Genomic DNA, 27,524 nt, shown 5'->3' on the forward strand with positions numbered 1-27,524 from the left:
TTTACACCGGCGCTATTGGATTTCATTGCCTTTAAAACATGTTTTTAATTGTCAAGTGTTATAGATAATCCACTTTTAACTGATCACCACCACTGTCATTTGGCAAGATTTTACTGTAATTTTAGTTTTTAGAGACATTTTTATTGCAATAATTTTATTTTTATCTTCGTATACCCCCCTGGGGTGGGTAGGAGTTCAACCTATCTTACAAATTGCAATTAATTACTGCACATTATATTTTAAGTTGCAAAATCTCACACGAAAACGCACTTTCTCTGAATAAACATACTAAAAGACTAAAAACTAGTACCTTTTCTTCGACGGATGCGGATTTCTGACCTCCGAGATAAAGGACTTTTTATACAGCTTATTGCTCTATTTCTCCAAGTCCTTTAATCAAAGACCATTAAATTGCTATAGCTCCATAAACTACATCACACACAACAAAAGGAGTATTACTTTAATTATTTAATAGTATTTAATATTCAAATAATTAACAAAATTTTAAAAGCAAAACTGTTTGTCCTACTGCGCAGTGATTGCTTTGTCCATCACTTGTTGACAAACGAAATTTGATCATTCCTCAAATCCAGGAAAGCTTTGTCATCAAGTGGTAAAGATAGATTTGATTCAAATAAATCATAAGTGATATCACTCTCAACTTTAATTATTTATCTTTAGGTAATTGACAATATTTAAAAAAATAAAAAAAACTAATCTTCCGAGAGAGCAGCTGCTGTGATTACTTTGTCCATCACTCTGCTGACGTTGTTGGCAAACGAAATTTGATCACTCCTAAACTCTTCAGCAGCTTTTTCATTCAATGGATCATCTGGATTGGGATCGAGCAGAAGATGCAGCAATCCAAAAACGATGGCGTTCAGATCAAGGATAGGATTCCAGTCCTCTCTCAAAATGTTGAGGCACACATTGCCCTCTGTATCGATATTAGGGTGGTAGATATCAGTCATACACCGAACCTTGAAACGAAAATCAGGTATATTTATGTACTCTATATTAGGGTGATAGAAATCAGTCATACATCATGCATATGTAACTATATTAGGGTGGTAGATTTGAGTCATACATTGAACCTTAAAACGAAATAACAGTTATATTTATGTACTCGATATTAGGGTGATAGATATAAGTCATACATCATGCATATGTAACTATATTAGGGTGGTAGATTTGAGTCATACATTGAACTTTGAAACGAAATAACAGTTATATTTGTGTACTCGATATTAGGGTGATAGATATAAGTCATACATCTTACATTAAATCGTGAAAGGAAATAACAGTTATGTCTATAGAAGTAACAGATATTAAATTCAAGAACACAGTATAAGGAGTAGGCTATTGCCATTTAATTTAACACAGACAACACATGATTCGTATCGGATTTGCAGCTATATCATTGTTTAGCCCCTTAGGCAAGGAAATTCCTGATTTAATTATTAGAATAAACTAGTCCTCAGTGATATCTATACTAATCTTCATTGATATTTCGTTAAAATACTCATTTTTGTTACGTAAGAGAGAAACCACTGAAGCCACCTTCTTTCGTTGGTCCGATGGCAAGGTGGCTCTAACTCGTGCTCCGTAAACCACTTGGGATATTTTTCGTCAGCACTGCGTTTGGTGCGAACCAGTAAGCCATTGTTTAAAAATGATAGGCATTGGTATAAGCAGAGTGTTCTTAATATAGAGAGGACTTATGTCAATATATTATTCTTGTATATAAGAATTTGATATGCTATGTTTTCAAATTGTTCAAGTAATTGCTATTTTAAAAGAGGTTTGATAAATAAATAAAAATAAAACATCTTAATTTCATTAGGACAATAGTTATAAGGTTCTATATTTAAACAATATTAACCATTTCCGATACAGCAAATTTTGATTGAAAATTTTAATCTGGCAAGAAATTTGCAAATGTGGCCATGGACAATATATTTTAAGTGAAGTGATATACTTTCGCTCATTGTTGTTCAAAAAATTGAATTTAAGAAATTAATTATTTGAAAATTGCTAAACTTTTAAAAGCAATTATTTTTACATTTCTACTGGTTTATATTTATAACATTTGTTGAGTTAGTGTCGCCGAACAAGGTACTCTGCACCGGAAAGGGTAAAGAAACAATTTTATGTAAAAATATGACTATAAAAAATATGGATAAACACTATGTTTCTCGAAATTCCTTGCATGTTTTTAAGAAACTTCGTTAAAAGAAAATTTAAAAAAAAACCATTTACATTAAAGGTCCGCATAAATTGTGAGAAGAAAAGCATGAAAGTGTTAAAAAAAAAACAAACAAGCATAGCTTTTTTGGGTACTATCAAAAGCCATTTTGCATGCATTTACGGCTCCTTATCGAAACTCAATTTCCTGCAATCTGTAATATGGTACTGGTGATGGTAATTATAGTATCGAAGAAGCTGTCTATTATTTAATCTTATTGATTATAATTTATGATTTGCATAACGTCTTTACGTTACTTCAACATTATCATATTTATATTCATCCACATATGGATAGCATTTACTTTCACGCTTGAAGTTTATTAACGTTCTTTTTCTTCTCAGGAAACTGTGAAAATCCGATTACTTTAGAAATTATATAAGGAACTTATATTAGGTACCTATTATACCAGCACTATCACAGCATTTATTACCATTATACCAGTAGTACTTACTTCCACAGCTAATTAAGCATCTTTGGAGTAAATAAAAGCTTGAGGATTTTCTTATGACCTCTCACCTCACGCTATATATCGAAGTGAAATAACTGACAATTAGTGATTTAATTTTCTTACTCAAAGTGAACCAAGGAACTTTTCGCATGCAAATCCCGTCAAGCCATCGTTTTTTTTTCTCTGTTTTTGGCAATACCTTGGGAATACTTCAACAAGTGGCCAAAACAAAATAGCCGTCACTCAAAAGAAAAAAAAATTGCAAACGTTTATCAATACGAAAAAAAAGGTAAAAATATACTTGAGGTTGCACCTTGGCGCAATTGGTGACTTATGTTTGGTATGCCATTCCTGTTTGCGCGGAACAAAATGGTAACAGGAATGGCAGCCAAAACATAATGATATTTCAATAAAACATAGGTAAATTTCAACAAAACATCGGCCAAAACTTCATAAAATCGCCCAGCTTGGCGATTAACCGTGATCACAACTTGGCGAGAATCGAAAAGTATCTCGATTAAAAGACATTATCCCATACCTTTGGAGGATCATAAGGATATTCAGGTGACACTCTGAAAATAAAATCATGAGCGGCGTGTTTGTAGAATCCTTCATCCGGTGTTATTTTCAACTGGAAATTAAACAAGTCATCAGGATCTGGAAAAGCAATTGAACAAATTTCTGAAGATTGAAGTGCGTTAACATCTTTCGTTAATCTAATTAACGCTGAAGAGCAACATTTCTTAGTCGCATCGTTCTTTTCCTGTTTTCTTTTCTTTTTAATTGCAGGGAATCTTATCATAGTTTTTTTTTAAAAATTAAATTTAACTAACAAATCCCTTGCGATGTACAATAAATTTTTGTACATTTATTTGATTTAGGCAAGATGTGTCTCAAAACCTCATACTGTCTGTTTGTCTGAAGTCGAGTGTTACCGAATCAAAATCTTGTGTAAAATAAATAATGCTCATGACTGCCAACAGATATCAATGACTACACATTGTCCAACTATTCATAACGATATTCACAGGAGAATTTAGTATAGAAAATATGACTGAACCAAGAAATCTAAAAGAAAGAGTCCCACACGCTCCATAGCATTGTTCAACTCAAGAGTAAACTCTTGAGTACCCAGTTCTTAGTAAGTGGTAAAAAGTTGCAAGTGCTTACGTGTCGGATTTTAGCGGTGGTAAATGGTAAGAAAAGCTTAATAGAACAAACGATGTATTGTTTCTGATGCATGAGACTAAGTACGAGATGATAAGATTCATGGTTTAGAAGTTATAATGGTTTAATGCATAAAAACTGCAATATTCAAGATGTTCCTATTTTTGCATCTGACATTGCTTTCTAGACAAGTTAAGTATTGTTTCCTACATTAAATCGAATGAGACTTAACCCTTTAACACAGATGGGACACCGGTGCCACTTTTATATCGATATTTTTCTGACGGTCTAGTTAGAAATAAAAATATAATTTGTGTTTCTTTAATTATAAGAAACAGTCTAATAACAATTAAAATAATCTTCTAGATTTGTGGTGCGCAAGGTCAATAAAATCACACGCATCAATGTTTATTTTTTATGAATGTAACAGCGTAAACAACGTAACTCTATTTACAATTATGATGTTCGACATGTTTTAATATTAAAGATATAACTAATTGTAACATGTAACATACATAATTGTAACATGTATTTTCCACATTAATGATGTTAAAACTGATGTTTAATGTATTTTAAAACTGAAATTAATATAATTGCAATTAATATATTTATAATTAATATAATTATAATTAATATAATTATAATTAACGTAATTATAATTAATATAATTATAATTAATATAATTGTAATCAATATAATTATAATTAATATAATTATATTTAATACGCTTATAACTATATATTAACTTATAGATATCAGTGAATATTAAATGTTATGCTGTCGTCAATTTACTTTGTATTTATTCTTCCAAAATCGCATACTGTAGGAAAACTAAAAAACCTTCCCTATCAGAATTATATTTGTACTAAAGTATATTTGTATAATTAATTATACAAATATGAAATATATAATATTAAATTATATTTGTACTAAAGTATATTTATATAATTAATTATACAAATATAAACTATATTATATAAAATTATATTTGTACTAAAATATTGTAAAAATTTATCATCAATGAATTTTGTAAATTAAAGAAATTTCAATGATGTATAACAGTTTCTCTTAAATCTAAACAACAGAAAATAACTGAAAGTAAGAAAAATTATTTCTGTGAAGGGAACCGTGTTCGGAAGATTTTATCTTTAACGCAGAGAAAGACACATACAGGGATGTTTCATGTAGTATTTCATAATCATAAATTATTAAAATGCTAGCTATAATATTTTTAACTTATGTTGCCCTACATTAATACAAAAGAATGAATAAAATATTAAAAAAAGCTGTCTTCCTATTCGATACAATTTTGTTATTTATTATGAAATTTGTTATATTTAATCTTGTTTTTGTAAAATTAATGAATTTTATAAATGTCGGTAATTCTAGTGATAAAAGCAATTTAGAAATAGTTTTAGATACATGTGTCAACAGATATACTATTAGCTATTAACACTATTAACTAATTGCACTATTAGCTAGTTAAATGTTTTTTTTAAATCTTTTTTGACGAACGAAAAGAATAAAAAAGTGAAGAAGAAGAAAAAGATAAACTTAATTGTTTGGAAACAACTTATGTCATGCAAGTTGCAACATCCACCTCTTAAATCACGATCATTAGAAACAGCTGTAGCCAAACAATGTTAAAATCCATGCCAAAATGCTTTTCGCTTTCCAAACAAAATAGACAAACAAGTAAACTTTTCAGAAATCTAAAAATAGATCACCGAGGCCAAGGACTCACAGGTGAAAATCTTTAAAATAAATAATTTTTAAGTAAAAGTTTAGCTGCCACTTAAATATTAAAAATTTATTTTACATTATTTTTAAAACTCTTTGGAAAAATAGTTACCGTACATCTTAAAAAGTGCTCTAGCCTGTAAGAGTATTTCATGTAAGACATTAAACAACTAATAAGATTGAAACAATGCTCTCCCAACACCAATATAGATTCAAATTTAAATATGTAGAATATGTTACTCTAATCATGTTTACTGGCCGGGATAGTCTGGTTGGTAGGGCGCTGGACTCACGTTAGTAANGCTCAGCGTGAGCAGTCGGTCCAACGCAGACATTATCTCTCATTGCGCATGCGTTTAATAACGTAAACAAATATTTATTTTGAATTTGTATTGATTTTGTTATGGTCGACCAGTGTTCTAGAGAACAAATAATGACTTGGTCCAAGAAAAAACACATTATAGCTGAGTTAAATGAGGAGTGCTATGTTTAATAAGAAGCTACGTTTAATGTCAAAATCAAAATTTTGGCTAATTTCAATGTGCTGTTGGATGTTGTCCGCCATTGCTTCTGTGGTTAACGTCACGTTGTAATCCAACTGCAGTTGAGTTGGACGGCAATTGTAGTTCCAGATGAGCGTTCGATGACGTATACTATCAAACTCACAAATGGGCCAATCAGAGGTTAGCGCTGATTTCCAGCTGACGGCGTCCTGTCCTAAGAAACCAGGCCTTAAAAAAGTGCTCTAGCCTGTAAGTGTATTTCATGTAGGACATTAAACAACTAATAAGAATGAAACAATGCTCTCCCAACACCAATATAGATTCAAATTTAAATATGTAGAATATGTTACTCTAATCATGTTTACTGGCCGGGATATAGTCTGGTTGGTAGGGCGCTGGATTCACGTTAATAAGAGCGGGAGTTCAAATTCAGCCGACTGAAGACTCCCCGTGTAGAAAATGATGACAGGTGCAAGTTAAATCTGTTGGGTCAGAAAGTTCCCACAACAAATTATACCTCTGGGGGTACTGAATTGGCGATTGGTCGTTCGCTGGTTTAGGTCAAAATTACGATCGATGGATGTATGAATGGATCCGTCCTGTTAACGGGTGTGACGAATGGATGAGGCGGAAGTCGAATTATTGGCCACAGATGGCGCCACTGGAGAACAAAACCAATTGCCTTAATAGCCTACGACGATGTCAACTATGAACTTCATGTTTAATCTTAACTTTTTAGACATTAGGTTTCTGGTAGTGGCATATGTTGCTTTATATATTCTTGATTTATTCTTGACATTATCTAAGCAATTTGCTGGTGGACTAGGATAATATGCTAAAGTACCAAAAAAGTATTTCATTTCTCAAATTATTCAAGTAATCTTCATAATTACTTATAAATAAACTTCACATTACCAACTCATTGAAGTGAAAATCGAAAAGAAATTATTTTAAGATCTTCGCTTAAACAAAAGCATAAATTAACCTTATGTTTAATAAATTATTTAAATAATCAAGTTCAATCATCAGAGCCGCGATGGATCAGGGGATAGAACGTTAATTAATCATCAATCTGTTCTCATTCCAATGAAGTGAACCTGGTTCGAATCCCAGCTATAGCTGGTCGGAACGAATCCGCATCCGGTTTGCGCCGACCACAATGCTGCCGTGAAATATCCTCAGTGGTAGACGGATCATGGGTTAGAATCCCTTTGTCGTCAGGCTAACAGTGGGAGGTTATCGTGGTCTTCCTCTCCATATAACGCAAATGCGGGTTAGTTCCATCGAAAAGTCCTTCACGTAATCAAATTTCTTCCACTACTTGATCCAGCAGTTCCCTTGTTTTCTGGATTGGGTTGAAAATTACAAGGCTACGGAGATGAATATTGGTAGTCGTAAACCCATAAATTCGGTCGGCTGTTCAACGACAGTTATAAAATCAAGTAATCAACACATTAAATTAATCATCAATCTGTGTAAAAAAAACTGTCGTTTTATTAAAAATGCTTTATTTGATAAAGAACCAAATGGCTTAAAATATTATTACAATCTATGAAATTAGCATCAATAACCAATCATGACCAAGCACCTAGCCCCATTTTTAGGGCTTTATCTTTCAACGGATATGGTAGGAACCCAACGAATTTTGATGTTGGACAGATGGCGTGGACAGCGCTCTCCAAACTTTCACATCACAACCACGAAGAGCACTTTCAGCTATGACAGAGTTAACGTGCACTTTTCTGCATACACACGCCGGCTATTTTCTCGGCTGCCAGGATCGAACTCCCAACTCTCCAACCAGCGGTGTGAGCAAAGTCTTAAATGATTGCGCCCCCCAAGGAAATTAATATAATGTTATTTTTCAATATCTTGCGAATCATGTTTGTAAATACAATCAATAAATAGTAGATCAAATGAGAGAAGCAAACTCATGAACTTTAACGATACGGAAACAGTTAATCTATATTATATAAAACGCTAATACGTACGTATGTATGTATCAATAAAACCGATGATATTTCTTTTCTCGCGATGGCAACAGTTTTCATTTTTAATTGATTGGATTCGGCGCGCAAGAGCACTTAGTGGGTATCATATGTCTAATCGGGTGAATTCTCACCGAATTATCAAAAAAATTCTCACAAAATTATCTTCATCGAAGCCGATGCTTTACATCCGGCGTTCAGTACTATTTCATATTGTTTTACAACACATGGTTTTAGCCCTCTGGTGGGAAAGACTTTAAAACAAAACTTACAACAGTTACTTTTCTCAACAACTGAAATTTAGAATAGTGTGATTAAGAAAAATATGCGAACTGTTTTCAATTTCAAATTAATATTGAAATGCACAGGTTTAGAATTTTCTACAGTGAAAAGTTTTCGAAACTTCAGTGTTCAAAAAAGTATACAAAAGCTAGACGTTAAGAACGTATCCAATGAGCGAGCAAAGCGAGCATCGGATTGCGAAGCAATCCGAAATGAACTGCGAAAGCAGTTCCGGGGGTTGGCGAGCGCCAGCGAGCAGGGGTCGAAGCCTCCTAGTATTTATATATTTTGTGATCGAATAGTTTGTACCTAACTATTTATTTTCATCGAACTGCTATTAGGAGCTTTGTTATATATTCTAAAACTTAGGGTGAAGGGAGAATTTTAATTTTATAAAATACTGGGTGGTCCATCCCCTGCTCACTTCGCTCACCATCCTTCACGAATGGATAATTAGGTAGTATATGTCCCATACTATGGCGTATTTTTAATTTTAAACTAAGAAAATTTTAATTAATATTTTTTAAAATTTATAAAAATTGTCTAAAATTCTTATTTTTAATATCGATTTAATAGTTTTTTTTTTAAATAACAAATTTTTTATGCCCGTGAAACTAAATGAAAAAAGGTATAACATTGTTTAAAAAGTATTATATTTTTGATGTTTTTGGGAATAAATTAAAAAAAAAAACGCCATAGTTTGGAACATATACTACTTGCAACATTTAAATTAAAAATTATTCAATTAAAAAATGACAAATACTTAATTTTATTAATACAGATTTAGTTTCCAATTGTATTGAGATAAAATTTTGTATAGTCAGTATAGTATTAAGTCTTCTAGGTTACATTTTCAATTTGATTTGCAATTTTGTTTTTCAAATTCCTATTTAACTTTTGTTTTTATAAAATCTTGTTTAATGTTTTTAGCCTAAAAAACTAGAGGAAGAGTTAAATACTAATTATGTTTTACAATATTTTGGGAATTTTAATTGTATATGTTGACACCGCAGTTTAACACAAAGTTTATAACTAACTTATATATACTGTTAATAATAACAATAGGTTTCGGTGCCGATTAAAATAAGGAAATAATTACTAGTAAGATAATATCTTAGTATTATTTTATAATAAAGAAACATCGCTTTTACTTTTAAGACTTCAATTTGGAATAATAATAAAAATCAAATACATTATAGCAAAGAATACTAAGAAAGCATAATAAATAAATATTACATGTAAGTACCTTTCAATTAGAGATCATGAAATATTTTACAGTTAAACCGTTGTATCTTAATAGCTTTTAGTTTTTATGCTGATGACAACTTAAGAATACCGGAACTTTATGTAAGAAAATTGGATCATACCATTTTCTGGTCATTAAGAAAGCGCCAACAGCAATGGAAAACAGTTTTATGCCAGTACGTTTTTATGTTAAGTGAGGAAGAAGCCTTGTGGTCGTAAGATTTTGTTTTCGCAAATACAAGCTTAGGAAGTTCTTTTCCTTCTTTCTCGTTTTGTTTCATTAAGTTCGATCTTCGGATGTAATTTCATGATTAGTTTGATTAATGGAATAAATTTAACAGTAGGAGAAAAGTGAGCGCTACACCCCACTTTTAGGGATGATGAATTCTCTTACTTAAATAGCACGGTTTAGACTAAACAAATGCTTCTTAAAAATTTTGGGTATTTATTTCTTCACATGAATGGACATTTTTGAAAAAGTTGACGCTCACTTTTTAATCTGAAAAAAGTTTAAAAGAATTCCTCATCGGAAAAAATTATAAAAAATTCATAAAATACCCTCCGTTTTTGTAACTATATATATATGCACTTTACGTAACATGGTTTCGACTAAACAAATACTTCTTAAAAATTTTGGGTATTTATTTCTTTACATCTATGGGTATTTTTTGAGCATTAGATGCTTTCTTGACCATGCCACCATCTAATCATGCCATCACGTTAAGAGCATACATATGTTTAACACAATGGAGGAAATTTTGTGAATTTTTTGTAATTTTTTGCTATGAGTAATTCATTCGGAACTTGTTTTAAATTTCAACGAGAGAGTCACTTTTTTTTTCTTCAAAAATACCAATATGTTTCAAGAAATAACTATTTAGAATTTTTTTGAAGGATATGTTTACTCACGGTATGAACATATTTATCAATAACATAATGAAAGACACTTTGCGAATTTTGTTATAATTTTTGAATTGAGAAATTTATTTGAAACTTGCGTCAGATAAAAAGTGTCAATTTTGTAAAAAAATGCCTACAGTTATGAAGAAATAAGTACTCAAAATTTCTAGGAAGTATTTATTTAGTCGAAACCATGCTATGTAAAGAGCATATATCTAGTTATCATAATGGAGCTTATTTGGTGAATTTTTTAAAATTTTTTGCCATAAGAAAATCATTTGAAACTTTCTTCAAATTACCAAGTTAGCGTCAATTCTTTCAAAAATACCAATATGTGTCAAGAAATAAGTTTTTTCAATTTTTAAGAAGGATTTGTTTACAATAGTACGTTGAGAGCATATTTATGGTTAACATATTGGAGGACACTTTGAGAATTTTTAATGATTTTCGGAAAAGAGGAATTCATTTGAAACTTGTTTCATACAACAAAGTAAGCGTCAAATTTTTCAAAAATACACATAGATGTGAAGAAATAAATAGCCAAAATTTTTAAGAAGCATTTGTTCAGTCCAAACCATGCTTCGTTAAGAGCATTAATTAGTTAACATAATGAAAAACAAATTGCAATTTTTTAAATAATTTTTAGCAATGAGGAATTCATTTGAATTTTGTTTCAGATTACAAAGTAAGCGTCAAATGTTTCCAAAATCCCGGTAGATTAGAAGAAATAAATACTCAAAATTTTTAAGAAGCAATTGTTTAGATCTGACTGTGCTATATTAAGAGCAAATATATAGTAAACGCAATGAAGGGCTCTTTGTGAATTTTTTATATATATTTTATATATATTTTCTTGAAATAAGGGATTCATTTGAAACTTGTGTCAGATTTCAAAATAAGAACCAAAGTTTTCAAAAATGCCCTTAAATGTGAAAAAATAAGTAACCAAAATTTTTAAGAAGCTTATGTTTAATCCAAACCAAACATTAAGCTTCATATTATGAGCATTAATATAGTTAACATGATGAAGGATATATTGCGAATTTTTTTTATCATTTTTGTAATGTGAAAATCATTTGAAACGTGTTCCAAAGAACTAAGAGAGAGTTAATTTTTCCAAAAATACTAATATCTGTCAAAAAATAAGGAATCAAAAGTTTTACGATAGCTTAAAAGTTTTATGGTATTTTGGTAGGTAGGAATTACAATTTTTAAATTTTTCCAGACTTTGGGTACCCTGCTAAACAATTTTTGTAAGTTATGCAACTACCATTATTTACCTTTTGAGAAAAAAAATGACCTGTGAAGTGACCGCTAACGAGTTAATTTGCTAAATAAAGGATTAATAAGTATCTCACTTACAAGTATGAAAATATTTTCCATCTCATTTATGCATTTTCATACACCTAAATCAAATTTTGAAAAGAATTATTTTATGAAAGTTTGTTACTTAGATCGTTTTTACACCCCTTCTTAAGGAACATTTGAAAGAACTGTTAACAGAAAAAGAACGTGATCACAAAAATTTCACTATTTGTTGACATCACACATCACGTGGTAACTACCTTCCAGCGCTTTAATTCTTTCGACTCAACCACCTTTCAATTAATATGACGTCAATCAATTCGATTACCCTCAATTTCATTCACTCAAAAATTCTAAAATGTTGACAATTTTGCTTTATAAAAAATACAAACTTGTTGTGTTTCCGATTGTAGGAATAGAAAATCAAAAATTGATTGCAGGATTAAAAGTTTTTATCGTTTTCCATTAGAGAATCCAAATTTCGTAAAAAAATGGCTTAATAGAACTAAAACTAAGCGTGAGAACTTCATTCAAATCAGTATACTATAATTTGTTCCTAACATTTTGATGAAGAATGTTTTAACTATCCACCTTTCACAAATAGGCGTTCTTTAAAACCCGATTCTTTGCCTAAATGTATGTTTTGTGGTGCCAATGAAATTTCAACTCCTCGTGGTAGTGATATTTGTACTGATGATGTTAAGTTGACAACAACAACTGATTCAGATATAAATTACTTATCTACACAGTAAGTATTGTTTGAATATTTCGCAGATTTATTTAAAAATGTTGAAAAGTTTACTAATTTATAAATTTAACGAAACAGCAGGAACTTTTTTTTGTTTTTCTCCCAGTAATATCATCGCGGGTGAGGGAAATCTTTTTTCTCTGTTCTTACGTAATCGTGACCTTACCATTCAATGTCACAGGTATAAAGTAACAAGTATAAAGTAACAGGTTCCAGTTTTTTTCTTCCTTCAATAACGTGAACGAGCATGGTAGTAACTTATTCGCTCTTTCCTGAAAGGATTTCCCAAATGGTAGTGAAATGAGAATTCGATTATAATTCTAAGCAGGAATATTTTTAATTTATCAGAACTTGAATACTTCAGAGTATAAATATCTAGCTTAAATATTCTTGTACATTTTATGGATATGTAGTGGTGGTCGAAATGATTTAAAACTCATAAAGAAATTCATAAATCTGCAATTCATAAAATTAAAAAGAAAATCATAAATCTTGCTACCATTTTAAAATAAATATCAAGTCTTTTTTGGAAATCCGCATAAGTTGCTTTCAAACTCATTATTATCATTCATCATCAAAGCGAAAATATTTTAAACTTAGTCAGTACCTAAAATATCGAATCAAATGTTTGACTGACCTATTTTATACGTCTAAATTATTTATAGACATATCAAAATAATTTTAAATCAAGAATTAAAAACCAAAACAGTAATTTTGCTACCACTTTAAATATTAAAATAAAATTTAGTGAAAAAAAAATAAATAGGCTAACAATTATTGGGAATCAAAGTAGGTTTGCCACTAAATTGAAGATGAAAGAGAATAATCTTAAAAATACTGTTTAGATATTTAAGTAATCTTCGATACAAGAATCGTTTTCAATGATTAGCTGCAATTGCGACTGTTCATAATTATAATTTTGAACAATCGTGATTTCAGCTACATGAATTATTGACAATAGTTGATTATGAATATTTTTAATTACAAATTATAATCACTCATAATCACGATAAAAGTTTTAATTGTAAATTATAGTTACTTGCAATTTTAATCGCTAATTAGCTAAGATAAGACAACACAAATCAATAACCTTTCAGCACATACACAGGTATTGCACTTCCTGTAGCACGGCGCCATTACGTAACGTCATTGAGGACAAATTCTAGAACAAAGTAATTTTCATGCCGTATAAAGACCTTTCTATAGCATTAATACAATAATAACTCTGCTCCAAAAATAGATTGATAATTTAAGAAGAATGGGAGAATGAAAAGCTACAAAGCCATAAAAGGAATATGTTATATGATTTCCTATGGATTTGTTGGTGAAAAGATTTGGAACAACTAATATTTATAATTGTGACATCATCTGCTCAAAATGCCAGTCACTCTGCTTGCAAAAATACTTAGTCATTGCCTTAGAAACAGTGGAATCGCATTTTGTGGGATCATTTTTTTCATAATGAGCGGTTCTGCAGTCTAACGAATTTAGAAACTCTTTACGTAACCTTTATTTTGGATATTTCGACAACTCAGAGAAAGTCGTATTTACGAAATTTCATTTCTCAAGGTCTAATCGACCGATTCTTTTGGATTTTGTCATTTAAAACGGTGTCGAATAAAAGGGTGGAAAAACTTGCCAACTCTAAAATTCTAACTTCATTAACTTATTATTTAAGTGATTAAAAACTATTTTTTTTGTACAAACTTATTTTTTAATAAGCATGTTTTATTATGAAAAGCGAATTTTTTTTTATTCGGTTCATTAGCTAAAGAGAGATAAGCATTTTCATATTTTTTTCTTCTTTCTGCGTACTATACAGCTGCCAACTTAAATATATTAATAGTTTTTAATATAAAAGCAAAGCTGTTACCATTTATTGATTTTGACCTATTATGGTAGACTAAACATGTCAAATCTACGTGACAACCAAAAAGCGTTCCAACACATCGACTGAAAAAAGAAAAAGCAAGGGCAGAAAAGTGTCTTTGAAATTGATTGGAGTGAATGACCAGAAACAGCTAAGATTTTGGCCTCTTGCCCAAAATGAGAAAGATCTAAACGACTTTCGGATTTTGTTTCGAATCCAGCAGAAATGAAACAGGCAGAAAAGAACGTTTTTCACGTGCCCTGTGGCTGAGAATCAATTTTTCTATGCATGATCTGTTTGGAACGGAAATTGAACATTAAATAAATGAACTTGATTGTATTCAAAAGATTTTTTCTCTCTCTCAGTTGGAAACGCCTCTAAATGTATTCTTAAACAGATACCGAGTTTTTCTCTTTTATCTTCATATACTTCATAAAATTATATTTATTTGAAATGTTTGATTCTTTCAATCTTTCTCTTGATTTGTCGTTTAGCGAGACTAAGTTCAAGGTTATTTGTATGAAATACTAGACTAAATTGACAACAAAAAATTGCTTCACTTACGATTTTAATAAAATATTAGACATAGAAATTATAGATAGTAACGCAAAGTTTAGTCTTTCTTCATTAGTGATGTTTGATTTTTTCAATCTTTCTTTTGATTTGTCTTTTAGCTAGACTAAGTTCAAGGTTATTTGAAAGAAATACTAGACTAAATTGACAACAAAAAATTGCTTCACTTGCGATTTTAATAAAATATTAGACATAGAAATTATAGATAGTAACGCAAAGTTTAGTCTTTCTTCATTAGTGATGTTTGATTTTTTCAATCTTTCTTTTGATTTGTCTTTTAGCTAGACTAAGTTTAAGGTTATTTGAAAGAAATACTAGACTAAATTGACAACAAAAAATTGCTTCACTTACGATTTTAATAAAAATTAGACATAGAAATTATAGATAGTAACGCAAAGTTTAGTCCTTCTTCATTAGTGATGTTTGATTCTTTCAATCTTTCTTTTGATTTGTCTTTTAGCTAGACTAAGTTCAAGGTTATTTGAAAGAAATACTAGACTAAATTGACAACAAAAAATTGCTTCACTTACGACTTTAATAAAATATTAGACATAGAAATTATGGATTCAAAGTTTAGTCTTTCTTCATTAGTGATGGATGGTGTTCTCTCAAAACTCTACAACCCAAATTAAGAAAAGCTTAATTAAATTTAGACGAACTATGCTCTATGCACCTGCGAATCTCGGCTAGTGGGGGAGAAGGTGAGGGAGTGCATAGGAAGTCATCCCCTATTTATATATAAATGTAAATATATTATTTTTTATTACTTATTTTTATTTTGTAATTTTTTTCTTTGCTCATTATTGCAATTACTTACTGTTTAGAACTTATATACATCGTTCATATACGAATTTTTATTCCCTTCATTCTAGTCAATTTAGACTTAGCTTTTAGTTATATTTCGCACACCTTTTTCCACTCTTAATTCGATTAGTTGAGATGAAGAAGAAAATATCCCAGGGATGGCGAACCAATGGCACGCGTGCCATTTTTAGCACGCGACACAATATTTTGGGTACGCCACCGATCGCAAAGTTCACTATGAAGCATATTAACAATTAAATTAGAATTCACAAAANCAGATTTCATTGAAATCGAAAACCTCATGGGGGAAATGGAAGTATGGGCATCAAAGTGGAACCTGCGAGAACCCCTTAGTAGACCAGATATGGCACTTTCAGCAATGGAAGAATGTGACAGTATCTTTTTCCCAAACATTTATTGCTTGTTATCAATGTTGGCTACGTTGCCAATCACCACAGCAAAAGCAGAAAGAACTTTTTTCTACTCTTAAACGCGTAAAAACAGCAACAAGAAATGCTACTAAAGAAGAAATGCTAACTTTATTGAGCATATTTCGGGATATCCCGATTTGTCCTAAAAAAGTAATCGAAAAATTTTCTTCAAATCCCCGTCGCATGCCTTTGTAAACTTTGTTTACAAATTGATTATAATTATTGTGTAATATTAATTGAAAAATAATTATTATGTAATATTTTTTAATTACTAGTTTAACTTTTGCAAACAACAGAATAAACAATATTTGTTACAATGTTTTTCCCCTACTTTGCATGTCTGAAACNCATCCCCCCCCCCCGAAAAAATATCCTGGCTACGGCCTTGCCTTCTTCATTAGTGATGGTGTTCTCTCAAAACTCTACAACCAAAGTTTAGAAAAGCTTAATAAATTCAGACAAACTATGCTCTATGCACCTGCAAAGACCGGCTAGTGGGGGAGGAGGTGAGGGAGTGCATAGGAAGTCATCCCCGATTTGTATATAAATGTATGTATTTTATTTTATATTATTTCTTTTTATTTTGTAATTTTTTCTTCATTCATTATTGCGATTACTTACTGTTATGAACTTATATACATCGTTTAGATACGAATTTTTGTTCCCTTTATTCTACCCAACTTAGACTTAGCTTTTAGTTATTATTCGCACCCCTTTTTCCACTCTTAATTCGATTAGTTGAGATGAAGAAGGGATCCCCTAAGGATCGATACTCTGTTATAAACTGTGTCAGTCAGTCAGTCAAATGAAAGTGCTTGCATAGGTATAGTTTGTCTTTGGTAAGAACTCCCCCCACTGCAAAGTCTGAAGATGTCTGCAGTTATGGAGACAAAAATGGCGCATTTCAGGGAGGGTAGCTGCTCCTCACAAAAGATCGAAGAAAAAGATTCCCTCTCTCTCGCCGTCCTGTCCCAAGCAATGATCCCACACCCCTACTTGAAATAGTTATGCCTCGTTACAATAGTCACCACAACGGGTCCAGACGAATGGCTAGGGGAGTTCTTACTTAAGACAAACTATAGACGAAAAGGGAAAAAAATGCTGGTCTTAAAAACAGTTCTTTTCTAGATTCTTTTTAGAAAGAGTCGTGAAATCGTGACTACAAAAGGTTATATAAATATATATTTGATTTATTAAATCTATATTATAGCCGTGATTATTTAAAATTGAAGTGAAAGAAAAATTATGAAATTTTTATTTTATTTATTGCTTTATATTTACCTTTTTTCGAGTGATAAATAGTTTCATGTCTGTGTTATTGCACATGACCGAAATCTAAAGAATGTCGACTTTCACCGGTGAATGTCAACAATCACATAGTCGCTTTGGTGAATGCATCTAATTGTTTATCTAATTGGATATTAATATATTCATTGATATCTTAATATTTATTTGATATTTTAATGTCCGATTTGGATAGATAAGAAAAAAAAAACAATGTTTAGAATACCGGGGAGTTGCAGTTGACCTTAAAAATCTTCAGTGTAAGCAATACCGGGCAGATATATACCAGGCAGTGGCACTTGACCTTAAAAATAATTAGTATACGAAAACCGAGCAAGTGTAATTATCAAATCAGGTCTAAGATGAATTTCGGATATTTACCAAAACGACTATGTTATTGTCGGTATATATGTATATGAGCTGCAAGCTTATTACGCTGTGGGGTAAAATTTCATCAATAGGTAACAAATTTTATGTTTTAATTTATGATTCTTTGTTTAGTAAATTTGTTTCAAAATTATTTATTCCACACCATTAAATGTAAATGATTCGAAAGTTCATGTGAAACACCACTTTTTTTCCTGATCTTTCGTGGTGAGGTTTTTAAGGCGGTTTTTAGAAGGCCCCGTTGAAATATGAAATGCTAATAATATGCTATTTTTATAACTGCTGTGAGTTTGCAACTGTTAGGTGAAATTTGCGCTCATTTTGAAAATGGCGCAAAGCGTAAATATGAAGAAAAGCCCCAGTTTTGTCAAAATAAAAAGCGTTTGTGGTTTAATTTTTTAATATTCGAAAACTTACTCTAATGCTGCATTACTTGGGCTTATAAAAATTTGCACAAACTAAGAATAAGGCAGTAATTTTGATTATTTTCATCTAGATGACGAAATGTCGCCAAATTGGCGCTTTTTAAAAATGTATAACTTTTAAGATATTTAAGTCATTTGTGTGTTCTAATACCCAGATAATTCTTCACGGCAAGATTATATACATAGTTTAAAATCATAGCATTGCTTGAAGTGCAAGGCATTTAAACTGTGTTTTTTTTTCTTCCTTGGCGACTGAGCTTCGAAAAATTGAGTTAAAATGTCGGCAAAATTACTATTAATTATGAATACTTCAGTTTTTAGTTGTCTAACACTCTAGAAATATTTTGCAAAAAGTGTTGTAATTGGCAGCCCTGTATCCTCTTCTGACCCAATGAATCCATTAGGACACATCCGAACCTAGCAAAATTAAAAGTGATGACTAACTTTTCTCAAGACTGCTTAAAAGTTCATTTATTTAACTTCATATTATTTTCATAAAATCAGTTTTAAAGAAACATACATTTAAAGATATCAGATTACATAGAGTTAATATAGAAGTGTTTCTTTATTTTGTTCAAACCCTGTACATAATGTAGAAATCTTTAACCGGAATAACTATCTTGCTTAGAATTGTAAAATTAATCGATAACTGTGCAAACATTTAATATTTTTTTTAATAGAATATTGTTAGGAAATTTGTATATTTATTTAAATTATTCTTGTGTACAAAATCATTATAAATTACTTTTTTGAACAAATAAAAATAAAAATATATCAACGTAAATATTTATATAGTTACCATTTAAAAAAAATAAAGATCCCACTAAAATCTGAAGATTTGGCAGTTTTACGATTGGGTTAACCCCGAATGAGGCTAATAATTTTCTTACGGGTTCATTAGAATCTTAGACTGAAGGGAAAGGGTTCATATTGTATTATTCAAAATATATCCATCATAATTCCTTATGGCATATAATGATTAAAAGCAAATGAATATTTTATTCATATTCCGACTCGTTTGATTTCAACGTCCAATTATTAGGCGCAAATTATATTTATTCCTTATGATTATTTGAAAATATTTCTGGTAAACACTATCATTATTTTCGTTTTCATAGAATTGCATTTTTATACTTAGAATTCCATCTAACCCTTTGTTGGGAAAATGCAAGAAAGGAATTGGGAAAGCTCAATATAACTATTGATTATCTTCGTTTTTTTTATTCATCGTATGCTTATAAAGAATGAAGAGTTTGCACGCAATAGAATATTTGCATAGATGTTATTTAATTCGCTTTTTTTTCCTCTTTGTAATTGATATCTAATTGACATTTATAACCTTTGTTTGTTTGACAAGTGTTTCTTCTAATGCCATCGTAAAATATGGTGATTCTTTAGTCTAGCGGTTCCCAAATGGTGTTCCATGGAACACTAGGTTTCCGTAGAAGTTATAAACGGGCTCCGAGAGTTAGGACTTTTTAAAAACTTTTTTGTTAACAATTCTGAAACCTATAATTACATTTAGATCCAATCAATAATTCATTATTTACTTAACATTTGGCTTGATTATTTAAAGTAAAATGCCAATGAAAAAGAAACAGCACATTTTTTGGAAGAAAAAAAAAACATAATTTTTCAAATAAACATGTCTTGAATAAACTATATGAAGGGCATGTTTTGATAAAATATTGTATTATTTACGAACCAAAATAAAATAACTAAATTGCTAAAAAAGAAATATGTTTTTCTGATAGCGATTTTCGACGTTTACAGCAGTTCTTTTTAGTTTTTATTTCAATGAAAACCATAATTCTGCTTACTTCATTTTCAGCTTATGCAAAAGCAACTTGCTACAAGACTAGATTCAGTTACAGGTATGCGAATTTAATTGTAGGATATAAATCCTAGTATTTAAGATTTTTAATGATAAAACAATGAAAAAATGTCATTATTCTTATTTTATTTTATTTAATAACCGGCGTTGAAGAGTTTACTCATTTCTGAGTTTACGATTACCAATTTTCTACTCCGTTTCATTGTAATTTTCAAACCCAATCCAGAAGACAAGGAAACTCCTCGATCAAGTATTGGAAGAAATTTTCCTACATGGAGGACTTTTTGATGGAGTCAACACGCATTTGTGGAACATGGAGAGGAAGACCACGATTGTGGTCGGCGCGAGTCTCGTATGGAACTCGTATCGACCAGCCATCGCTGAACATCGAACCCGGCTCACCTCATTGGCAAGCGAACTGTCTATCCCCTGAGCCATCGCAGTTCTGGTAGTAAGGTATTTTATTTTATTTTATAACCGTCGTTGAACAGCCGACCCAATTCTTGGTTTACGCCTACCAGTATTCGACTCCGTATACTTGTAATTTTGGCCGCAATCTAGAAGACAAGGGAGCTTCTGGATCATTACCCCCAGAGATGGGAACATGGAGGACTTTGTGACTCGACAGATTTAGCGTGCACCAGTCACCATTTACTACACGTGGAGTCTTCTGCCGGCGGGGAATCGAACCCACAATTTCTTTGACATGGGCACAGTGCCCTACCAACCAGGCTACCGTGACACTCGGTAATAAGGTATTATCACATACGTACAAATTATCACATGCGTATAAGTATGTACATACATTTTAAAATTTCAATATAATAAAAAGCTCTGCTCTCTTGTTCCGCATTCCATCTCCCGTAATTGCTTCTCGCTCATACTCTTTTTTTTTCCTTCTTTTTTTTCCTTTTTAAATTAATGTTTGATGTGTTTCAGAAGTGAAAAGACCCTTCTTTAAGGAAATATATAATTATGGTAAGTATCGTTAAGATGTTAATAGCAAAGAACTGGAGAATCGCCTAGATTTAAAAAATCATCAATTGCATTTGAAAAAAAATTAAGCATAGAAAAGTAAAGTATGCCACAATAATCAGAAAAGTTATAAGGCTATAAAAATAATATAACAAGCCAATAAAAATAAAAAGCCAAGAAAATAAAAAAAACAAAAAACGAAGTTATGTTGAAAATAATTGTTCAAAATAAAAAGAGAAACAGTAATTCATGTTTTAGTCATGGCTGTTTTAACTTTAAGAATGGGATAATTGTTTATAACGCCTAGCTCGCGAAGATAATTCGAGAAGCTATTTTTAATTGTCATTATAACGAAATTTTAAGAAATGTTTTTAATATAGCTATTATATACAGATTTTAGTAATATTAAAAACAAATATTTTTTATTGAAATATTTTTCTAAGTAAAAATTTCAAATAATACTAAAAATGTTAATAAAAAAATTCTTTTCAAATTTATTTTCATCCATCTTTATTGTTCAAAACCAAAAAAATGAGCAATAAAACAAACTCGAATCATAAAACCATAAAACTTTGTTCCATAAATGTTCAGGATAAAACTTATTTCCGAATAAACAAATGGAAACGGATAACGATAAAATGGGAACATCTTTTTGACGTGAGTATGGGTATGGGTAATAAAAAATACGAAGTTTAAGGAGAATATGTTTTCGCTATTTGTTGACCAGAATTACGTCACACCTAGAAGGTGAATTGAAGGTTATTAGCCACGCGTTTCTATCAGAATCCTGGAAAATCGATCAATAGGAGTGGGAGTGAAATTCCAGCTTTTTCCCCGGAAGCCTTCCACGTGGGTGGAGGTTATACAAATAATATCTAGTAAAGTGAATTAACGATAATTTTTTTTTATTTTTAAAAACTGAATTAAAGGGCATAGCTGCCCTCTTTTACGCTTTTTAAAGAAGATTTTTTTTCTTGTCGTAGCAAAATCTAAGCTACATTTGATTTAAGTTATCCAACTACCTTTTTTAAGCCGATTTTAACAAAATTTTTTTCTGTTTTTCATATAAAATAAAACCATTAACTTTATCTTTTTTAAAACTGTGTGAATTTTCTTTCTACTTCTAATCGAACAGAATTTAAGGTAATTTGCTTTGGTTATTGCGATTGGCAATTGAGCCGTTTTGTCTTTTTCATCAGAAGTAATTTTTTCACCTTTTCTTTACATGCAATATCTCAAAATATTTTAGTTCGAATTACTTGAAATTTTCAGTGAAAGTTATCTATATTTATGTCTAAGGAATAGACAACGGACTAGTGGATAAAGAGAACCTATGATTCTGACCATTTCTGCGCACAAAAACTCAAATGCATCTATAGAAGAACAGAGCCAGAGTTACTAATTCTCAGAAAGACAAAATACTCATGGTAAGAGCATTTAATTTTTACCCTATTTTGGAGGAAGTTAAGTATTTTTAATTACCACTATATATTTATTATAAGTTATATGTTGTTTATTTTGGACAACTTTCTCTAGGGAGATTACATTTGCTTTAACTAGGCTCCCAAAGGTCCGCTAAAATTTTAAAAGTGATGGCAGGATTTATATTGTAAAATATAAACTTTTTTTAAAAATCAGTCACGATCACCATAAAGATTTAAAAACTTGTTGTACATATTGAAGTCTGATATATGTTAGATGAATATTAAATTAATTGAGATGGTTATGAAAATAGGATAACTTCAAATTGCTTTGATGCACTTGAATATTTTTGACTGGAATGTCTTGATATCTTTTCCGTCAAAATGACAGGGTGAAGAATTTTCTATTTCTAGTGCCCGTGATATTTCCCGGGTGGATTGTTCAAAAGCAACACACAAAATTAATTTAAACAATTCATTTCGTAAGCCCGGAATCATGTTTATTTCTCCATCTATAAACCAGAAGTACCAGACTATTTAAAATGAGTTTATAGATAGTTAGTTTACTTTAAAATAGATGTCAGCACTCATCAAACGTGTGTATTTGCGATTAACCCGAAAATCAAAAATGAATAAATGTATTGTACCTGCACATGGTTTTATCTAATTTTCTTGAATAAAAAATAGGCACTTTTATGACTCTTCAATTATCACATGTTTTCTTCAAAACTATGTGATAATTGAGGGGTTAACTGTTGATTAGAAGAAGCTGTCATTGATGGATATTTCTCTTGAACTAAAAATAAAAATGAGATATTTTTTCCAAAGATTTATATTCTTCAAAATTTTCCGAAAAGTCATTTATTTATTTGCAAAAATTAAAGGATTTTCTGCGACATAACTACAGATTGCTTTTTTGATGTTCTTATGTCCAGGGATAAAAAGAATATCACAATTATCGCTTTTTACTGGATCCAATATTATAGTACGAATTTTGAATATAAAATGCAAAGAGTGTTGAGTGGTTCCTAAAAATTCTTATAGTAGTAGCTAATTTTTCATCAAAACAAGTGAAAATTTACTTGATTCAGCAACCCATAGGTGTTGTGTCGGGGATTGCCTTCCGAACAATTTTCCTAAACTTCAGAATTTTTTTAAAGTTATTGCTATTTTAAACCTTAACTGCAACTTTTTAATTTAAACTTTAAAGGTCTTAGAAATCGAAATTATATTTTATATGTAATTGAACGAAAATATTTTATGATTATCACCTTTACGTGAAGGGTATCTTAAGAAACCAGTTAAAGATTATTTTAAAAGTTGTTACAATTCGAACTCAATGAAAAAGAAATTATGGAAATGAAATTTAAAAACAATCAAACAATTTTCCGATGATACCAAATTTACGCATTATTTATTTTTACAGATTATAATTTTACGTAGCGGTTATTTTAGTTTAGCTTCTGCACAATATAACTTTTCTAGTTATAATTATTATTAGACAACACTTTACATTATTGTCAAAAGCTTTTTAGTAGCATTTTAATTAACATCATACTTCGCTCATCATCTCCCGTGGTTGCCTTTCAATCATCTCTGTTTGTTTTTATTGTTCTTAAAAGTCAATAATTAAAAAAACAACAACATTTGTTTATATGATGGATAAAAATTTCAGTTTTGTGTTAGATCATTTTGTCAATACGTTAATCACAATAAAATGAACGATTACTTGGATTTGTAAAATATTCAACTGTATTTGATAAAAAAAAAATGGAGAACGTGTGCTTAGATGAAGTTCATAACCAAGTGATCCTTTCAGAGGAACAAATTTCAACTCTGTAGCTTTACGGTTGTATTCCTGAGATTTTTTGTGCAGCAAGTTTAGCAGTTTATAAATCTCGGACTAATTATAAATTCTTTTATTCCAAGGTAATCCCTATAGCCCCTATTCAAGGCTCTCAGCTAAAGGTGGTAGAGTCTCTCACAACTTTTTAATATAGAGAAAATTTTGTTTCATAGCAGCAAGAAATTTTAGCATGTTTTAAGCTCGAAATTTAGATTCTGATTCGTTTTAAGCAGAAATGTTTACGTAAATTTTGAGAGATTTTTTTAAAAAATAATCATATAATTATTACCGATAAAATCCATTTCATACGAAATATTTTTTCACTACTTAATTTAAACGTAGCGTTCGTTTTTTGGTATTGCTTCATTAGAATGCATTTTAAGCTATTTTATTTTCTTATCAAGCAATTTTTGAAAATTTAGAAGATAAGATTGCAAAAAATATGCACAACTGTATCCGATATCAACTTTACGGCAGATACTTTATTTTCAACGCACTAGCACTGCACATCCTCAACCCCTGAGGGAAACATCCCTCAGGAGGATCCGAAGGCATGCCATCGCAATTTTGATCCTCTGCAGAGGGGATCTCTCCCCTGCTTTGGTAGCTCAATGACTTGCGCGTGAAGTCGAGCACTTTACTGTAGAACAGTTTAACGAGGACCGATACCGTGCACCCTCGGTCCCTTCGCATGCTGATCAAGGTGATCACCCAGCCGCCTACTGATCGCACCCAGTGATGCTTAACTTCGCTGTTCTACTATATATATATATCCTTAAAAAATGCCTTGTGTCCCCTCAAAATTTTTTCTCATAACAGCAACCACTTAATTGCTATAAATTTTCATCCCATTAATAACATAACTCTAAATACGTGCTTGAGTTATTGTGATGGTCAGACAAGTTTTATTATAAACTTGAAATGTGTTTTATGATAAAAATTCATTTAACATTATAATAAGTTTGAAGGAATTTGCTGAACTTTGTAAATATTGTAAATAAAAATTTCTTACCACTATTTATTTTGATGAAAAAATGATCAGTTTTCAAATGAGGCAGTTAGTGCTAAAAAGTCGCTGTGATAAATCTTGAGCCTAAAATTTTAAAAAGTAGCGATTCTAGAAGTGAATTGTAAAAGTACAAAAAGCAATAATCAGTCAAAAAAAATAAATAAATAAATAAATAAATAAATAAAATAAAATAAAATAAAATAGTATAAAATAAATAAATAAAATAAAATAAATAAATAAATGAATGAAATGAAATAAATAAATAAATAAAATTAGTGANGCACTGCACATCCTCAACCCCTGAGGGAAACATCCCTCAGGAGGATCCGAAGGCACGCCATCGCAATTTTGATCCTCTGCAGAGGGGATGGCTCCCCTGCTTTCGTAGCCCGATGACTTACGCGCGAAGTCGAGCACTTTACTGTAGAACAGTTTAGCGAGGACCGATACCGCGCATCCTCGGTCCCTACGCATTCTGATCAAGGTGGTCACCCAGGTGCTTACTGATCGCACCCAGTGATGCTTGACTTCTCTGTTCTACTATATATATATCCTCAAAAATCGTCTTGTGTCCCCTCAAAAATTTATCCCATAACAGCAACCACTTAATCGCTATAAATTTTCATCCCATTAATAACGTAACTCTATATACGTGCTTGAGTTATTGTGGTAATCAGACAAGTTTTATTAATAACTTGAAATATGTTTTATGATAAAAATTCATTTAACATTATAATAATTTTTAAGGAATTTGTTGAACTTTGTAAATATTGTAAATAAAAATTTCTTACCGCTATTTATTTTCATGAAAAAATGACCAGCTCTCAAATGAGGCAGTTAGTGCTAAAAAATCGCAGTGATAAATCTTGAGCCTAAAATTTTTAAAAGTAGCGATTCTAGAAGTAAATTTTAAAAGTACAAAAAGCAATAATCAGTCAAAAAAAATGAATAAATGAATAAATAAAATAAAATAAATGAATAAATAAATAAATAAAATAAAATAAATGATTAAATAAATAAATAAAATAAAATAAAATAAAATAAAATAAATAAATAAAATAAAATAAAATAAAATAAATAAATAAATAAATGAAATAAAATAAATAAATAAATAAATAAATAAATAAATAAATAAATAAATAAATAAAATAAAATAAAATAAAATACAATAAAAGATTAAAACTATAAAAAATATTCTTCCTTGTTTTTTTCCTTTTCAGTTTATGATTGAAAAAGAATGATACATAGATTTTCTGTCCTTCCTTCCTCATTTGCATGACAGCCCAGTGTTGGCCCTAGCCTTCTTCACCCGGTGACCTTATCTTTATTTTTACATCCAGTTATTTTCAATGCTTTTAGATCGCCATTGAGTGTGTTCAATCCCCTACGTTTGAACCTCTTTCTCTTCCTAGTTCCGGTTGGTTTGGCTATAAATACCTTTTTGGTGGTGCTTGCGTCGTTAACTCTAGCTCTATGTCAGCCCATATTAACTTTGCATGTTAACGAAATTAATTATATAACTGGATTTTGTAAAGTTTGTAAAATTCTACGTTTATTCGTTTTCCCTAAATTCTATTTATTTGAACTCCTCCAAAAATACTTACATCAGAATATAATTTAGATGTTTGTATAATTTGTTTAGTATGTTATTATTGAATAGCTAAAGTAAAAAATTGACTGTTAATGAAATAAAATGTTTTTTATTGAAACCTTTATTTATTTATATATACTATGTTGACGCATGCTCATCACGGCGCTCTTACATCTTCTTTCCATAACATTTAGATAGAGATCTATAGATAATGAGTGATTTATCGATGACTAGCAGATGTCGGAATTGAATTAGTAAATTATTTTGAGTATAAAAATCCTGCTAATTTTGCAGTTTAATTTTCATAAAACAAGTACACTTTATAAAATAAGTATAAATAAAATTCACCTGATAAACTGCAATGTAAAAATTTAACCAAATTAGAACTGATAACAGATGTCAACGAACTTTTTTTTTTATTATTAGATCTTTAAAAAAGAACATGAATCCACCTTTCTTATATTTATTCAAGATAAATATACTATTTACGAATTGTTATT

The 27,524-nt window shown here is 30.4% G+C and overlaps 2 protein-coding genes across 3 annotated transcripts in view; one reads left to right on the forward strand and one right to left on the reverse strand.

Annotated features, from left to right (window-relative positions):
* Positions 1-446: 446 nt before the first annotated feature.
* Positions 447-27,524, reverse strand: part of LOC107456010 (nedd8-conjugating enzyme UbcE2M-like) — a 31,758-nt gene continuing 4,680 nt past the window's right edge. The window contains exons 1-2 of one of the 2 annotated variants that reach the window (XM_016073775.3): positions 3,235-3,619; positions 447-980 (exon numbers count right to left, since the gene is read on the reverse strand). In XM_016073775.3, coding sequence (XP_015929261.1) covers positions 714-980; positions 3,235-3,498 — 531 coding nt within the window. In that variant the 5' untranslated portion in view covers positions 3,499-3,619 and the 3' untranslated portion in view covers positions 447-713. Of the gene's footprint in view, positions 981-3,234; positions 3,620-27,524 lie in introns of those variants that run through there. The other variant, XM_043051186.2, reaches the window with a different exon arrangement.
* LOC107449396 (glutamine synthetase 2 cytoplasmic) overlaps positions 22,475-27,524 on the forward strand; it is a gene marked incomplete in the record, with an annotated part of 54,863 nt that continues 49,813 nt past the window's right edge. The window contains 1 exon segment of the mRNA XM_071184724.1: positions 22,475-22,584.

This window comes from Parasteatoda tepidariorum, chromosome 8, assembly GCF_043381705.1.
Source record: "Parasteatoda tepidariorum isolate YZ-2023 chromosome 8, CAS_Ptep_4.0, whole genome shotgun sequence".
Lineage (NCBI taxonomy): Eukaryota > Metazoa > Arthropoda > Arachnida > Araneae > Theridiidae > Parasteatoda > Parasteatoda tepidariorum.